This window comes from Callorhinus ursinus, unplaced genomic scaffold (genome assembly GCF_003265705.2).
Source record: "Callorhinus ursinus isolate GAN/ISIS: 27379988/994484 unplaced genomic scaffold, GSC_fseal_2.0 scaffold1, whole genome shotgun sequence".
Classification (NCBI taxonomy): Eukaryota; Metazoa; Chordata; class Mammalia; order Carnivora; family Otariidae; genus Callorhinus; species Callorhinus ursinus.
In genome coordinates this window covers 37077294-37096318 of record NW_027397063.1, presented here as the reverse complement: position 1 = coordinate 37096318, position 19025 = coordinate 37077294, and the positions used below count along the sequence as shown (strand labels likewise).

The 19025-nt window shown below is 38.4% G+C and overlaps 1 protein-coding gene across 1 annotated transcript in view; it reads right to left on the bottom strand.

Moving 5' to 3' along the window:
* Positions 1-19025, bottom strand: part of CRYBG3 (crystallin beta-gamma domain containing 3) — a 105053-nt gene that overhangs the window by 46527 nt on the left and 39501 nt on the right. Inside the window, exons 4-10 of the mRNA XM_025873208.2 lie at positions 12016-18208; positions 10598-10642; positions 9913-10028; positions 8819-8966; positions 4171-4307; positions 3050-3164; positions 1877-1912 (exon numbers count right to left, since the gene is read on the bottom strand). Coding sequence (XP_025728993.1) covers positions 1877-1912; positions 3050-3164; positions 4171-4307; positions 8819-8966; positions 9913-10028; positions 10598-10642; positions 12016-18208 — 6790 coding nt within the window. The remainder of the gene's footprint in view (positions 1-1876; positions 1913-3049; positions 3165-4170; positions 4308-8818; positions 8967-9912; positions 10029-10597; positions 10643-12015; positions 18209-19025) is intronic.

Here is a 19025-nt window from a genome sequence, read left to right as displayed (position 1 = left end):
TGTCTTATAAAGGATTCTTAAATTAGCTAAGTTTAGCTCTCTGTTTGGAATTTAATACAAACCTGCCTTATATTTACCGGAATTTCCCCTCTTAGAAATAAAAACTCTCTACAGAGGTTCTAGGACACAGTAATAAATTATCTACTAGAATGAGAAAACACAGCTGCTTCTTATAACACTATCTGCATCTATAGCAATTGCTATTTACTGATAAGAAATAGATACACAAATTCCTGAATCTGAATATAAAACTTTCTAATAAGAAGTGATTGCAAAAATTATGGTGGTTTTTTTTTTTTTGGATACTGGATTCATATGGGTGGGGGGTAAGTATAGTGGGAAATCCATTCCTAGCATTTCATTTACTTCAAATTTGGATTGGCACAAGTATGCCTCTTCCGCCATTTTGGTGCTCTTTACTTCCCAAGTACGACCTGCCTGTCCTTAGTATGCAAAAGTGACAATGGTGATAACGGCACTCATCTATCCACACTCTTATCACCTGGTCCTATTTGTGGCTGATGGCATACGTGGCGTACAACCAGCAAACAAAGGCCCCATGCTTAAACACACTGAACAAGTTATAGCTTCCCTGTCTCCAAAAACTGATATTATACAACTGAAAAAAATACATAGTACTGCTCCTGTTTTCCACATATTAAATTTTCACAGGATGCTGTATTTGAAGTGAAGTTTTATTTGAGTTTAATACTTTCTACATATGCTGAACCCAATCAGACTAAGAAGCAGTAATTCTTTGACAAGTAAGCCTTCACTAACATCTAAAAACTTCATCTGATCATCTATGATAGCTATCTCATTCATATACCGCTACAGCCTGTCAAACTGCAAATAGTCCAAGGAAGACCGAGCCTGTCACACCTGAAGAGATTGAGACAGGAGTCACTCAGAAAGTGTCAGAGCTAACTCTGCATCTTTCAGGTCACTGGTTCGAAAACCTTGGCTGTGTGTTATCAGAATCACGTGGGGAGCTTTGAAGACTTCTGACCATACCCCAGACCAAAACAGTATCTCTACGAGTGGAATACAGGCAGTAAGTCTTTGTTTAAACTTGGGTATATACGACTCCAACAAGGAGCCAAGATGTATTACATACACTCAGATACTAAGTTTTAAAAGATTCCACCTATGTGATTAAGAGCACTGTGGTCAATTTGATCAATTAGGAAGCCCCCAGAAATGGGACGGTTGGAGGAGTTGTGTCTTGTTCTGCAGGACAGGAGGACGGATGATTCTTCCCATGCCTGCCTCTGGAAGTGCTGTAACCTCGTCAAGCAGAGGTCTGTTTGCATCTTTGATCACTGCACTGGTTTTCTTCCCATCTCTTTTCACACATATTTTATAATTCCATTTCCTTTTCTTTCCCAAAATGTGCTTAATCCTGGTGCCACTACCGCTCCAGTTTTCACTGCCTCTACTGTTCCCTTCAGATACTTATACTTACAAATTGCCATCTCTCTGACAGGAGGTACCTACCCCTTCTTCTGATAATCCTTCATCTCCTTTGTGAGCATTATTCCCAAACGTCTGATACCTCCACTAGAATGTCAAGGTGCCACCTCTACCGCCCCTCCCCACAAAATCAAAAATCAAACCTATCACCTTTCCCTCCTGCAGGTGTTTATGGTGTTTGACTGGGTTGTCAGCAAGACTTCCATCCTTGCATACTGACCCAACTCGCCCTCACAGCATGAGTCCTCAGTGGCCATTTTGTGCAGTCACTTCCCTCCAACATCCACTAACTAGATATTATTAGCATGCATTCTGCTAATTTTTTACCTTAATAATTCAAAATACTTAAAGATTAACACTCAAGCTTTTTAGCCTGCTATAAAAGACTGTTTTTAAGACTCACCTTCAAGTTCATAGGCATTTCCACTTTCAGTCCACCCTTAAGATAAGAAATTTTAATATTAGATACAGAAACATTTGGAATATTTGAAAGTAACTAAGTGACATATGTACGTTATACAAAAAAAAAAAAAAAAACATTAAAGGTTATATACCAGCCAACTTTAAGTTGTGGTAAATTTTAAAACTGAACTACAGAACCCTACAGTAGTCAAAACCAAGTCGGATGGCTCATCAGTGTAGATGGGGCAAGAAATCTTTAAAATATACTTTCCAGATTAAAACCATTACAAGGAAGGAAACTGAGCTTTTTAGTCCTCAAGCACACATGAGTGAGTAAAGATTTAATCGCCCCCTGCAGAGTGTCCCAAGAAACAAAGTGGAGTTGCTAGATTTAAAAACATCTCATTTGGCAGAGTAGATTTCCAAACCATTGACCCTTCATTTCCTCCGGACAACTACTCAGGCTTTCTAAATTAGAGTGCGTCCCCTTACAAGTTCCAACAACACTTTTTATCATACTTAACTATCTTTGTGACCTCAAGGTTGTAGAGCATAAAAGGTAACCCCTTCCCCACACAACCTAATTCCAGAATTTCCTGTTTTTAATGTCACTCCACACTGTGGTATTTCTTAAAATTTCTTAGTTTTTCCTGGTTTTTATTTTTTAAAGGCACAGAACAACCAAAAATGGTTTGCCACATAGCTAACATTTGAAGAGTTTGCCCTCAAATAAAAAATGTTTGCAACAAAAATACTGTATGCATTTATTATCTTTAAGAAAGCAACCACTCACAGAACTGTCCATTTATTATTAATGCTGAGCTTATTCATTACTGTGATGGAAAATCATAATTTAAAAAGAGGTTTTCTAATAAGCATCAAAAAAATTCAGAACTGTATTTAAAATTTTCACAGAACAGTACTTATAAGGAAACTGCATGCATTGTAATAAACTTAGCACAAAGTAAATTCAGGCATTTGTCTTCTAGAAAACATTAAAATGTTTTCACACAGATATTCTCTATGATATAGAGGCACAGAAAAATCATGTATAGATTGTCGATCCAATAGCACACATATTCTTTTCCCAGACAGAGATTGCATAAGCAATCCCACCATGGTTATTTTAGATTCATGGGCATTTTGGAAAACGCCAGTTTTTAAATTTGCTTACCATTTGAAGTGGATGCAATGATTTCATTTCTGTGGCAGAAATCTCAAAGAGCCCATGGTCTTCCTCCAGAACTGTAGCTTGCCCCTTAAAATTAATATCCGGGTAGGCAAGCCAACTAAATAAGAAATGAATGGTTTGTTAAAGTATAATAGGAACACTTCAGTCTGGTCTTACAACAGTTAAAAGTAAAAAGGGCTATCAAACAAACAAAACCCCAAAAACCAAAACAAAAAAAGCAGAATTACAACCAGTAAAACACATTTGAAATGACTTCACTAGACAGCGTAACAAGAGTTAATGCGTTACTCAGTACTTATATTCAAACACTCTAAGTCTATTATACGTACTCCAAGCCGTATGTATTACTTTTCTTAGAATTTTCTAATATTTTGGAGTTGTGACACCTTTGATTCAAGCAGACTATAACTGGAAGCAGAACAGAACCCCCCCAAATATCTATACCAACGATCATCAGAGCAGATCAAAAAGAGTGAAAGACAGAAAAGGAATCCATGTTGTAAAGGTATCACAGATTTGTGATTCAAGCTAATCTGGAACTAAATTAAGACTCAGCTCAGTCACACCCATAGTCCAAAAGATACCTTTGCAATCAGAAAGGCCTGCTATCAGACCCATGCTTACAAGCTGGTAGCCTGAAACAAATCATATAATTCCTCATTTATAAAATGCGTAGCTCTACCTACCTCACAGAAATACAATAAACAAAAAAAGCACCACGTGTCCAGCCCTGTGGAGGCACTCAGTAACTATTGGCACCGAGACGCTCTTGAAATAGTTCAAGCGCCAGATATTTAGGCCGGGGACATGCTTTTATTTCTCAGTCCCAAAATTTGGTGGATGAAAACATGATGAATGCATCTATCAAGAACTATGTCTGCGGATCTCTATCTGCTCCTGTGAGTCCTACATCAAAGACTTAATTGGATCCAAAGGAAGACAGAATCTGTTTTAATCCCTGCAATGGTCTATCTTGAGTATCTAGGGGCATAAATAAAATTAACTAAAACTTCACAAATAAGTATGTCACCCACTGAAATCTGAAGTAAAAAGTTAAATTTGCTGGCCATCAATCACTGTAATAATGAGAAACTGATACATACACTCCTGACTTCACAGTGAAGGACACAGATTTGGGGATATTCAGCTCTTCCAAATTGGGGACTGCTCGCTGTATATGCATAGGACAACAAGCTGGGTCCATCTGTGGGCGAAGTTCTATCTCTGGAATGCTGCAATCCTGGAAAAAAAAATTGGCTTTGAAATCATCTGGAGACAATTCCATATTCTCAATACCCTGGACACACAATTACGATTATTCTCATTGTTCAGTTGAATTTCTTCACAAAAACAACATGAAGGAAATATTATTTCACTTAACCAGTTTTTTAAAATGAACTTTTTTTCTAAGAAGTTACATTGATAACATGAAAATTATAAATACTACCGATTGAAAGAGTATTGCTCAATTTTTTCTGCTTTGTTTTTAAAAGTCTTGTTCTATTAAGCAATCAATGTTCAGTTACCAAACTCCGTTAGTGCCAAAAGTCTGTAAGCCTTCCTTCTCAGAAGCGTAACAAAGCCATAAGAAGGAAGGGAGTTCAATAAAAGCTGATCTCATGGGGGATATAAAAATAAACAACAGAGAAACACTACTCCCTCAGTGTGTTATCTAATTTACATGGACAAAAGAAGGAGGATCAGACGCGAGGGTAAAGGAAACCCATTTTCCTACTTGTGGGATTTTATTTATTTTAGTCCAAGTTGGTTTAAAGAAGAAATTTGACCCTACCCTCCATCACATATTCACTGCCACCATGTCTTGTCAAACCTTCCTTTAACATTTCACTTACATATCTCTCTTTTCTATTCCCACTGTCAAGGCCTTTCACCAACGCTAAGACTTCGATCATGGGCCCGTATCTCCCCGTCAAGTGCTAGCCACGATTCATGCAGCTGGGCATGTTAGAGAACACCACTTTCCTCATGACACTCCTTGGCTCAAAACCCAAGCATATCAAATTTACATTTGTTTGCCTTTTTACAACATGGTGCCAACCCAGTGACCCACAGGAGGCCCACGCAACTCTTCAGTCATACTGGTGTCCATGCTCTCCCCACTCCCTTTTTTATACGGCCTCTCTTTGTAAATGTTTCCCCCACTGCAACTAAAGAGAGAATTTTCTATATTCTTACCTACGAAAATCTTCTAATGGTCAAGTTCTAACACAAAAAAGACCTTACCTTTGATTGTTAGGGAATCAAAGCTACCATTATTTTTCCCTTCTCTGAAATTACAGATGTGCTTCTGTCTGAACACACTAACTCCGTAATCATGAGTTTAATTATACAAACTTTCAGTAGCGTAATCCTCCCCTAGGACATTGTGAAATTCAAGTGATTATGCTTTAATGAAACAGGTAAATGCAGTAACAATCAGAGGTGACATTAGGCTGAACAACTGCATTTTTTATTATAATCAGTTTTGCCATTTAGAACTGCAGTTTACTGATTTTTTAACCCTCTTCCAAACTGAGTTTTATTATTAATCATTCTTAATCATTCTTATTAATATGTATAAGCAAATTAATTTATTTTATTTTCAGAAAGCTAGTTCTAAAATGCAATAAAAAGGCATAACCTAAAATATCCTTTAAAGTTTAAAAGTATATTTCTGTTTAAAATTTCATTTAGTCAGAAACGTCCACAACAGTCACCTGTCAATCTTCAAGGCTTTTGTTTGCTATTAATAATAGAGTGCTAGTAACATTATTTAAAATGCTGCCATATTAATGTTCCCCCAGGGATGTAAGTTACAGTAACAGAATACATAACTAAATGTCTCACACAAATAAGTTTCCTCTGCATTGTGTTATACAAACAATGCATGGGTGGTGTACTTTAAAAGGGAAAAAGCTAAGAGGCATTTGAGTCTGCCACAACAGAGAAGGAAACAGCATAATGGAAAAAAGCATAATGATGGCTAAAAAATGGAAAATAAACAAAAAGAAGAATGCTTATGTCCTTAGCCAGAGGACCAGTTTTTTTCTCTAGTTAACTAAAAAAGATTTCACCGGTTAAGTTTTTTCTTCTTCATGGTGGCTATTCTCACGGAAATAATGTCTCTCTCAAGACTTGCATAATTCTTGATGGACCGAGGCAGTAAACACTAACAACTGAAGGGTACTTTATAGTAACCTAGCAACAATCAACAGTTTATTCTTAGTAAAGTTTGTATGGCTTCCTCCCCAACTTTTCTAGTCATAATAATAACTTTACAAACATCTTGACGAAACTTGCAAACTTAGACTATGAAAACCTTTGTAGGAATGGAGGCAAAACTACAGGAGAGAAACAGTCAAGAATGGATTACAGTTAACAAAAACAATTAAGAAAACCTAATGGACTCCACCTCACATAAAATACCTTCAGTCCCTGATCTAACAGATCTCTCTCTTCTCGGCAAATTAATGAAGACAAAACTGAAGTAACTTCTGACGATTAAGAAAAACGTCATTCCTTTAAAAAAAATATTAAATGCACTATAAACAGTAATTTGCAACATTCACTTCTAATATTTGAGAAAAGAAACACTTGACTCAAGAATTACTGCGATGCTACCTCACCCCCAATTATTTCTGGGAGCAAAGATGGCCCTTGAGCAGAATCTACAACTGCTGCTAACTGACGGTATCCTCTGCATCTATTCACAGCAAACTGAAGACATCACCAAAGTAGTATCTTTAAAGAATACCAAAGTTTTGACTACTCAGATTCGAGCAAATAAAAGAGGGTGAAGCAAGATAGTTCTAGGCTTAGGCCTAGGCGAATCTGGAATGGTAACAGTCCCCATGAAAACGAAGCTATCAGTAGGTAGAATTTTGACAAGGTTGTAGAAAGGAAGCAGTTCGATGCCCGATTCTTACTTTGTAAAATGTTTAGAACAATGCTAATGCTTTTTCCATTCGATGCTCAATAGTTTTTCCTTCCTCACTGAAAGTTGCTAGCCTGTTCAAGACATGAGGGCACTCACACTGCAGTTTAAAAAACGACTCCAAGAACAAACACTGGAAAAAGGAAAAAATGCAAGCAACACTTTTTCTTTTAATATAGTCTAAGCAAATGGCAGGTGTGCAAATACTCATTTATATATCTATAATCAACAGCCTGAGGTTTTTTGCTTGATATTATTGTGGTTGGGCTTTTGGGTGGTGAGAAGGTTGCTGTTTTCAACAACTTATCTTTTTTCCCCACTGGGCTTGGCATGATGCCTGACATTCACAAAAAAAGCACAAAACCATTAAATTACTTAAGTCTTAGAACATTCTACCTACAAACTATTCATCTCAATCAGTTTCTAGTGAGTTAGCTAATTAAATGAGCACTCAAATGCTGCTTGCTGAGCCGAATTGCTCACAGTTAAATTTTTCAGTGAAAACGAACACTGCCCCTCAAAGCTGCAGCCACATCCATCTCCTCATAGTACCACCAACATTCACCTCGGCATCTAACACGGGGGGCTCTGCCAAGAACTTTCTCATGTTTTCCACCCACCTAACCCCTGTTTATTCTCTCAAGGTTCCAATCAGGTGCCACCTCCTCCAGGAGAGGTACCCCTTCTTTTTGCAACCCTAATGGCAGCGCATGTGGTTATGTGACTCCGCTGTCCCTCCTTCAACTTTAAGCGATCTGAAGTATGAGATCGTATCTCACTTTTATTTCCATTCCCTGTGCCTATTACAGTATTGGGCCCAAAAGCAAAACATAAATTTGTTAAGACACAGGCTTGTTTGCAGTATTCCAGGAGGTATTAATTCACATAAAATACATGCAGATACCCCTTTCATGATGGCTTTTTCTGTATGCTATCTGCAACTATCAAGAACTTAATAACATCGGCTCAAATCATTGTGATAGGGTCCACCTTAATTTGTATATTTAAGCATATAAACAAAATCTCCACAACTTGAAAAAATATAGCAGTGCCTGGGTGGCTCAGTCGTTAAGCTTCTGTCTTCAGCTCAGGTCATGATCCCAGGGTCCTGGGATCGAGCTCAGCATGGGGCTCCATGCTTGGCTTGGAGCCTGCTTCTCTCTCTCCCTCTGCCCCTCCCCCTGCTCATGCTCACTCGTGCTCATGTTCTCTCTCACACGCACTCTGACAAAATAAATAAATCTTAAAAAAAAAGAAAAAATATGTATCTGTGACTGTCATATGCATAACTGTAATAAGTCATGTGCTCTTTTACCGCAGAAGGAACTCTTTAGAATACACTGGGAAAATTCTGTCCTTATCTGCGATCTGTCCTAATCACTAATTCACCTCTCCTCTAAACCACCACAGCACTTCTCGTGAAATATTTTATTATATTGGGAGACCTTCCTCATGCAAGTATTAAATAATATTTTCTAAGCAGAAAATAAAAAAGCAATACACCTTTCCTTTCTCTCCCCACTCCTCCTCCTCTATTTTTCACCTAACACTCATCACTCACATACACACACACACACACACACACACACATCATGCACCATTTCATTTTATGGTCCAGATTATAGGTAACATTTTAAATTATCATTCACTCTAATACTTCATATGCATAAGTTCAAAAGATTATCAATATGATAAAGATTAGCAAAACTAGCACAAATATTAGCAATCACCTCTAAACACTGCGAGGCCAAAGTACAGCTTTACTACAAGACAAATAAAACAAAACAAAAATTAGGGAAAATCCATGGTTTTGTTACCTTTAAGACACGTTTGATAGAACCCAATACAAAGTCTCTCTGTGGATGCTTCCTGTTCTGAAGGATCCAGTCATGATTTAACACCTTTTCCCCTTCTTCCAGCACACATTTCTGACCCTGGAAATGTGGCTTCTCATACAAAATCCAGCTGAAAAAATATAAAAGCATGATCAGTTATAATTAATTTTCTAAGAAATGAGGCATAAAACAAATGATACTTAATCCACAGACCATCTCACCTACCTTTTAAAAGCTGAGCTATTTTCCACCATTAGCACATAATTCTATTTTTGAAACAATGATATATGCTAATGTAAGTATAGATAAGTAGCATAAGAATAAAAGTGCATACAAGTTGGAAATATTCCTGAACATAATCTATGCCTATGCTTATATACATGTACACATGCACTTTCTAGATGGTATATAAACAAAGCCATACATTTCTATTAAAACAGTTTAATAATTCCACATTTTAAATAAAATGGGAGCACATACATCCCATTTTATTACATGAAAACAACACTACGCCATACCACTTACATCATGAATATTGATCAGTGAGTAACTGAGACACTGGACAAAGAAATTTTGGCTCCAGCATGTCCAAGGGAAATGGTCAATTACAAATGAGGTTTTCCCTCATTTTTACACCATACAAAGAATCCTTCACTTCTTGACTATGTCAGCTATACAAATGACTCTAAGTATGTGGCCTTCACATTCCTTAGCATCCCACAAATTTTGAACTCACTTTCAAAGCTATGCTTCATTCAACTCATGCCTTTAACTCAACTTGCCAAATCTATCCTGCTAATAGTGTAGTTTCAGGATGGTATTGATTGTATATATATATATATATATTAGGTCTCGCTACTTATAGCTGGCTTTAAGCACTAAAAACAACCTATATTTTCTGTCACAGTAGATAAAGAGAACAATTAAGTTATAAAACACTAATAATGTTTCAAAATATTCTGTCAAAAACCGAGGAAAAGGAATGTGACTTCAATAAAAAATATAAAAAGCATAAACAGTAAGAAAATACACTTAGTTGGGAGAAACATGCTACAAAATTTTAAGAGATCTCTTACCAGCCCCTTACAACTTTTATCAGTACCCCATTCGGAAAGGACCATGATGTAGCATCAGGAATACTACAGTAGATCTCTTGCTTATATTTACTTCCATGGAGATCATAGATAACCATCTGCAACATATAGTAAGTAGGCACAATAACTAATTTTAAGAATGCATTTAAAATTCCAAGATGCCTAGAATGTAGAAAATAAAATATCCTAAATATATAAAAGTAATTATTACTTTAGATGCTAAATCTGTGAGTAAAATAATCCCTTTTAAAGTCAGTTAAAAGTATTTACTTTAAACTCCCCAAACCTGAAAGTAACCTTACTTTTTTTTTTTTTTAAGTCAACCCTGTACCCAGTGTGGGGCTTGAACTCACAACCCCAAGATCAAGAGTCACCTGCCCTCTCAACTGAGCCAGCCAGATGCTCCTAAAATAACTTTACTTTTCATATCTTAGTCTATAAGAAACTTATGCTTACTGGGGCGCCCGGGTGGCTCAGTCAAGCATCTGCCTTCAGCTCGGGTCATGATCTTAGGGTTAGGGTCCTGGGATCAAGCCCCACATCAGGCTCCTTGCTCAGTGGTGTCTGGCTCTCTCTCTCCCTCCCTCTACCTCATGCTCTCTCTCACGCTCTATCTCAAATAAAATCTTTAAAAAGAAAACCAAACAAACAAGAAACTTATGCTTACCTTCCCAGGTCTTGGGTTACACCTCAAAATTTGTTTGTTAATATTCTGAAATAATAAAAGTGTAAGAAGGAAGCCTTAAGAAACATCAACAGAGAGATATATAGTTCAGTTTCTTAGCAGTCACAAGTCTAATTTAGCACATATTTACTTAGGGGGCCATTAAATGCAAAGCACACCTCTAGGTACTACAAGGGGTGTAAGGGCAAATATAAAGGAAAATGATGTGTTGTTTGTGCCCTCAAGAAGCTTATAGCTACAAAGGGGGAAAAAGATAGATCACACTCACATGACTCTTCTAAGTGAAGGACTAAGTTAAACTACAGGTAAAACACAAAAAAGAAGCCAAGTGATGGCCATCAAGGGAAACGGCACCATGATGGAGGTCAAATGATGGCACAGGGAGGCGCCCAAAGGCTTGTCTGAGCCAGTGATATGGAGAAGACCTTGAAAAACAGGATTTCAACTAGTGAAGCAATGTGGCAGGTTGGGGTCAGGGAGTAGCAGAAAAAAAACTTCCATGAAGAGAACATACTGAGGAAAAGTACAGTGGTAGGAAACACAGGGTGCATGACCAGAGCATGAGGAGACAAAGCTGGACAAACAGGACCTGGGTGCGTTGGAATGCAGTGAAGATGTTCCCTGTGACTTGGTAGGTGATGGGGAATCATTAAAGAAAGATTTCTTCAAATCCCACCCTTTCTTTTTTTAAAGACTGCCTTGCAAGCTACTGGTTGATATTCAAGTATATAACTATCTGATACTATGGCTATTCAAGGTGAAGATACAGGTCTTTGGAATCCTAGAGAAAGTTCCATGATCTTGGGAATGCCAGAAAGGAAAGCCCCACGTTAAATGGATATATTCTATGTTAGACATTTAAATATTTCTAAGGCAAAGAATACATATAACTGAATTTCAAGGCATTTTCCAGTTATAACGCTTTCAGCTTTTTCTTTGAATTAGGCTGTTCATTGCCTTGCTTTGTATGAACAACATGAGCAATTATAGTGAGAGGATACTGTGAGGTTGTCACTTAAAATGTTTTAAAATATTAGGAAATATTTTACTGAGACACATAGGTTCAATGGTTCCAGTAACAAATTCCCCATATATACTATCTTCAGAAATTCAAATGCTATCATTTAATTTAGCTTGAAAACTATATATTAGCAAAGAACTGGGAAATAACCTGCTTCTCCCTTATGCCTCTTAAATTCCGACTAAGCAATTTTGTTTTCTCATTTTAACAGTCCAGCTAAAATACAGCAGTTGTGACACACTTCAGTTAAAGGATAAAGTAACCTCTATTTTTAAAACAATCCTCACACAACCTCAAAACACTGATTTTCTTAATAAGCTTTCAAATCATTTTATGACCCAAAGCACTACCTCACTAGTTAATAATCAAAGTAACTTACCTCTGTGAACGGGCTTAATCTGCCTGAGATGTCCTGAGCACGAAAGTATTTTGACACTGGTTCCTGAAAAATCCCACCAAATCGGGCTCCCTTCTCTGAGGAATGGGTTTTGGAAGTCTGCAAATACTGATGATAAGCACTCTTTAAAGAAGAATGTAGTTTGGAAGTAAGGTCAGATTTTTGTAGAAATGAAGCCTTTTCTGGCCACAGACCAACTTGCAGATTGGAGGTAGTAGGTTCATTTGACATTACATATGAATTCTTAGAAATTCCAGTCCTTTCCTGGCTATCATCAGGGTAAAATGCGATGGAAGGGTCTGGCCGCTTGAAGGCTTCCTTCCTCCTCGCTCTCAGGCTTCCTTTATGTAACGGTTCCTCCTCCTCCTCCACGTGCTCCTCCTCCTCTTCCCCTACCCCCCGTCTGTCTTCATCAAAATTCATCTTCAAGCGCTCTGATACGGACTGCAGAAGGGATAAAACAGAAGAGGGCTGGCTTGCACTCTCTCTTGATTTTGTGGAGCCATGATGACCAGGCGAGACCTCACTGGACAGAATGTCCTCCTGAGAACTGTCATCCTCATAAATGGGAGACAAAGCTAAGGGATAAATTTTGTACCTTTTAGCCTCCACTGATAAGAACAATTCCGAACTATCACTATCAAACGTCTCACCTAATTTAGTATCCTTTTCAAAATGATGGACGAGGTCAGTTCTGCTCTCAGACCTCTCGCACGCGAGAACAGGCATGCTGTCAGCAGATGTCTCAGGAAACGAGAAACAGTGTGTTCTTCTTAGTTCTGCGGTAGCACACCTGTCCTCATCTTGAAGGGGTTCTTCATATAATATAGTAAAGGAAGAATTTTCTTGTTCATCCTGAGAAATGAAGGCCAAGTTAGATTCTTCTTTTTCATCGCTATAATTATCATCCCTTATTCGGTTATCTACTGCAATAACAGATGTTCTTCTGTCTAGCTTCCCTATGGTACCCTCAGGTTGAAAATCTGACATTGCTAAAGCTGGGTAGCCTTCATAATCCTTACTTAATGTTGGTGATTCATATCCCCTGAAATAGGAAGAGGCAAGTCTGTTGTCACACGCTATCAAGCCTTCCTTTCTCTCAGGGGGATCTCTCTCCATTTCTCCAGCACTCTCTCCACCAGACTTTTGCGGGGTTTTTTCAGCTTCATATATGGGAGGCATGGCCTCTGCTTGTGTAACAGGCAATTCCAGGTCTGTTCTGTATGTTTTCTGCATGTTTACCATTGTGGATAACACTTTGTGTTTCCTGAGAGCCTCATCAGAATCTTCTGGAGATATTCTTTCCATTTCTCTTGGAGAGGGCATGGACACAATCATGCCAAGGGTCTCTTTAGCCTCTCTCTTACATGGTTTTTCCACTTCTAAGAAGGCAGGGACTGTCGCCTTGTGAGCTTCTTCCACTTCTGTTTTCCTAATACCCTCTCCAGCATCCTTTTGATAAGATATTTCCACCACAGGTACTGCAATCTTTCCAGTGATGCCCTCCACATCTTTTTCATAGATATTTACCACTTCTAACATAATGGGCATAACCTCAGTTTTGTCCAGATCCCCTTTAGCATCTCTTAGGTAAGTATCTGCCATTTCTAATCCAACAGGTATCATCTCGGTTTCAATATCCCCTTCGGCATCCTCTGGGTAAATACCTTCCATTTCTAATGTGGCAGGTATCACTTCAGTCTTTTCAGTAATCCCCTCAAAGTCTTTTTGGTAGGCATCTTCCATTTCTGACATAACCGCTGTGATCCCACTCTTGCCAATATCCCCTTCAGCATGCTTTTGGTAAATATTTTCCATCTCTAATGTGGTAGGTATCATTTCAGTCTTTTCAGTAATTACCTCAGCATCTTTTTGGTAAATATTTTTCACTTCTGAAATAACAGGCAGCATGTCAGTTTTGCCAAGATCTCCTTCAACATCCCTCCTCTTATAAGCTTTTTTCATTCCTAAAATGGCAGGTAATGCCTCAGTTTTTTCAATATACCTCTCAGCATCTACTTGGTATACCTCTCCCACTTTAAGAATGTCAGCTATTGGCTCAGTTTTTGTGATATTCAATTTGGCTTCCTTTTTATGTGCTCTTCCCATTTCTGACATAGGAGGGACTGCCTCATATTTCATAATATTCAATTCAGCATCCTTTTTGTTTGTTTCTCCCAGTTCTAACATGGAAGGTCTAAGCTCTATTTCCCCCATATTTACTTCAGTATCTTTCTTGTGTACTTTCCCTACTCCTGATGTTGTAAGGAGTGTGCTTTTATTACTGTGTCCCGGTGAGCTTTTTTCAGATATACACACAAGACTATCAGACAAACTGCTTTTGGATGTCCCAGGTACATGGAGGTCATCATTTGCAAATGGAGGCCATTTGAAATTAAATACAAGAGTTTTTGTATTCTCTGTCCCAGTTTTGTGATTATCCACACAGTCTATTTCCACTTTCTCTTTAGAGTCCTCTTTGAAAAATAAATGTGTTTTTACCTTATTATCTAACCCTTTATGGGGTGTGTCTTCAGCTAGCAAAACAGTATCTGATTTCAGCAAATTTATACTATCAGACTGTCCAGCTCCATTTCCAGAAAATGGGGATTTTTGGTAGAGAACAATTTCTCTTCCTTTAATTGACTCTGTGTCATTAACTAAGTTACTTACAGAGAAGAATCTACCTAATACTTTATTTTCATTAATTTCACACGTGCTTTGATTTACTGCCTGTTCAGACACCAAGAACTCCCTTAATGTATCATGTGGCTTAACACTATCACTGTTCAGAATTTCTGAAGTATTAGCCTGAAGTTCAGAATCCCAGGTATCCTCAGTATCTTCAAAAGCATCATTTGTCAAATTTTCTTGGGCTGAATAAATAATCTCATTGACTAATTCCCTAGCTTGATCTTCTAACAAACAAGATAAATTCATTCTATCAGAATCAAAAAGGAGACTCTTCTCACCAACCGTAGGTGAAACACAGACCTTTTCTTCCCCTCGGACAGCTGACCTGTTTTCCATGCCCTGCTCTTCCAAATGCTCTGTCAGTTCAATCCCTGTCAGTGTCACTTCTGATGGGTTTTTCTCACGGATATCTTCTTTCAGAGTACCTGGATTCATTATGCCGTCTATGGCTATATGCTCCTGGCAGGTAGCCACTCTGTGTTTGGATTTTAATTCTTCCCTGACAGAGTTAAAAATTTCACTAATCAATGTATCAGCCTTTTTCAGTAAACCACTTTTGAGGTCCAAAAGTTGGTCATGTGCTCTCCTCCTTGCTTCTATGTGCTTAGCAGATGCTTCAGAACACTGCTGGCTTGAGCTGTTAACTGACGCTGGAGCCCCAGCAACTGCTCCAGTCTCCGCTTCCATAGGATTGTCAAATCGGGCAGCAGTTGGGAAATCAAGAGATCCCTTCCCAGTAGGATTCCCAAAATGTTCCTCAAATGGGGTCACTTCTGACCCTGTTGGGACAGATGTTTCCAATTCCAAATAAGAGCTCTTAGGGTACAGCAGGTTAGTTAAAGAGGCACCTTCAGGTGTAGCATCTACGGTAACTTTTACAGAACTGAAATTATTTGGGGGATTATGTGAACTTAAAACCACGCTAACTTCTTCAGAGTTACTGGAGGAAGACATGTTATTAATACTACCACTTAGGAAATGAGTATTTTCTTTCCTTCTATGAGATAAGGCTTTCTTTCCTGATATCAGCACAGGAGCATTATGAAAGTTTGAATCCCCAGATGCAAATGCATTTTTTTCCGAACTTCTATCAGAATCCAGAAAAAGTGAATTTACTTTTGTACTGTCAGTTTCTTGGAATTGTGGAGAAGCACTAGTTAGGCTGAGTTTTGCCATTTTTGAGAAACCAGAAATCTTTCTAGTCTCACAACCATCTGAAGGTTGATGAATCACACAAGCACGGGCTTCGTAATTCTGTGCCATTTGCCTAGTGACTTTTTCATTATGAAGAGGAGGTAAAATCTCAGATGTATTACTTTTAGGAAAAGCAGGAAGATAAACTAAGGCTTCTGCCTCTGTTTCCTGAATATCTTGATATTTGGAGGCAGGAAGAGAAACTTCAGTTTGACAATTCTCTTCAAGGCCAGAAGTTGAATATTTTTCTTTTATTTCCTTATGATCCATCGATTGAAAACTTTTGTCCCGTTCAACCTCTTGGGAAGCTAATTCCGATAAAGTAAGCTTTCCTGGAATATCTGTAACTTCAAATGGAGAAGAAATTTTATCCTGAGAAATGTCTCTGGGCTCTGTTTGGGAAACAGCTATCTTGGAGAGGGCTATAGTGTTTTCTCTTCCAGAATACAACTCAACAGGAATACTGTTCTGACCATCAACTTCCACTTTTGAGACAATTTTGGCAATGTTAGGTTTGGTTTCCAAGGAAAGAGAATCAGACTTTTCTATGGCGCTCTTACTTGCTCTAGTGTTTGAAAGCATCAATTCTACTTTAGTAAGGTCTTGAGATGAAGTGGAACTGTGGTCCTCAGAGAGGCTTTCAGACTCCAATCTCGAGTCCACTCGAGTTACATGAACATCTATGGCTGTAAGATCTAGTGGAACGTGGCATTTTTTGACTTCAGGAAGAACTTCCTTGGATTCAAGAGTTGCAGAGACATGCCCGAGACGAAGGCAAGCAGGAGGCCTCTTCCCATCTGCTGCCTCAGCACGATTTGCCACGTTTTCTTCTTGACACTGACTAGGATGATTGGAAATATCAACAATGTTGACATCCCCAGTTTCAGTGAGCACAGAAGAACATTCATCCTTTAAAACAGGAATATCTAATTTGCTTGGCATACCAACTCTGGAAACAAAGGTAGGAGATGAAATACTGAAATCTGATTTTTTATAGTCAAGGGAAAGAGATGTTCTGACACCAGGTGATGCTTTGGCTTGTTGAAGACTCTCAGAATCAAGAAGAGATTCTGAAATGTGCTTTCGGTTAGGTTCAAAATTCAGTTCAGGTGCTATTTTACTTTCTAAGCATGCTACAATGGCTGATTCACTGATGTGTTTTACAGAGGCAGGGTTGTTTTGATTTATTCTAACCATACGAGGCATTTTGCCATGTGGCCTAAAATCGGGCCTTCTGGCTTCTGTTACAAACGACTGGTCAGTATCTTTGGGTAATGGCTCAATTCTACCTTTCGGAGCTTTTATGAGACTTGAAGTTCTGGGTTCACCAACCAAGGTGTTTTCTGTTTCTTGTATGATTTTTCTAGCAGCCAAATTTTTCTGTGAGTCTTGGGCAGACAGTCTATTTCCTTCATTTACAAGTTCTGTGTCTGTCACAGCATGTCTCTGAAGAGCAGGGATGTTGGTGTGATTGGCAGCCTGCTTTGCTGAGTTATCTGCGGTTTGCTTGTCAGAACACTTACTCTCTGGCAACTGTGGATCTTCGCGCCTAATTGATTTATCTGAACTTGGCAAATCTGTACTTCCCTCTTTGGTAGTGTCACTCCCATCAGACTTCCTACAAGAGAAGTCAGAAATAGTGGGGCTCACAGGCTCAACATGTTCTCTTTGCACCAAGGTCCCAGCACTCATCACTGAACTGACATCCTTCACTGTAGTTTCTGTTGTAGTTACCCCGTGAAAATCTAGACTGCAAGGAACTTTGCTGTTACTTCCTGTAAACAACGTTGAACATACCAAATTCCTGTCAGTCTGAGAAACTCGTGCACCATTTAAATGGTGCTGTGAGTCAGATTCTCTAACAGTGGAGCTGGATTTAGTCCCAGAAGAAGGGGATGGCCTACTTCTCACAGGTCCCCCAGGATCATTTTTATTTAAAACATCCTTAGAAAAAGCAGTATTGGGCAAATCTGGGTTGTTTGTCAGATGGCTTTCTGTGTTAAGATTTACTTTGCTACAATCAGAGTCTTCTGACAGGCCTTCGAGCAAATGCCTTTTCATAGATACATCTGTGCTAGCTGATGACAATGATGACACCATCCTAGCCTCCGTCTCACTTCCAGGACCAATATGGATGCTTGTACTAGAGTCAGAACTTTCATTTTCTCTGTCCGAGGGAGTCACAGTTTCCAATGCAGTCTGGTGCTTCAAATATTTCCTAATTTGCCTGGGGCCTCGATATGTTGCATATGTTACTGACGGCCTCTCTGGTTTACCATCTAGTTGTCTGTAAAAAGCAACAGCACAACAGTATCAGGAAATACAGTTAGTAACACTTAGCAGTAATCCTAGAAAGTATGGTAAGGTCTCTCAAATTATTCCTACTTTTAATATGTATTAATTGGTGAAGGAAATCCTAAAATGTTGTAGTTAAACCTGTCTTTATTTAAAAAAAAAAATAAAGATTTGACAAGCAGCATGTGAATGTCAAGGCAGCATGAATGTTCGAGCTTTAGAACCTTTCCGCCTTACCTGATTGTGTACATCTCTCTCACTGTGGTTAATGGAGAGAATATGGGCTGACAAGTTCGAGGCTTGGGTTTTAGTTATAATCTCAAAGGAGTGCTCTACTGGAAGGAACTATACTGCCTTTATGCCTCATACTGGCAAGTTTCTGGATATGTCATTGAATTCTCCACCATATCAGAGCATCATAGTAAGCTTCTCTTCCTTTACTCTTAGATGTGAATTTAAAGAGCAACTTTGAGCACATAGGGGGAGAACTTCTCCCCCTCTCATGTTATAGTAGTAAGAGAACTAAGGTTACTAGAATAAAATTCTGCTTCCTATCTCATTTCCTATTTCTGTAGACATGTATATTTCTTTGTGTAGCCATTTCTTCAGAATTATTTTATCGATCTTTTGAGGAAAAAAAAATACTGCAGCCTGTTGAGAGTTGGTTTTAAGTATAAAACTTAAAGCTTTGAAAGAAAAACCAACCAAACAGTAAAATTTCTTGTAATTTATTCAGGCTTCTGGATCTTCATATATTCTAAAGGCTCTTGTGATTTCTGAATAATTACTATATTTTGATATCAGATTTC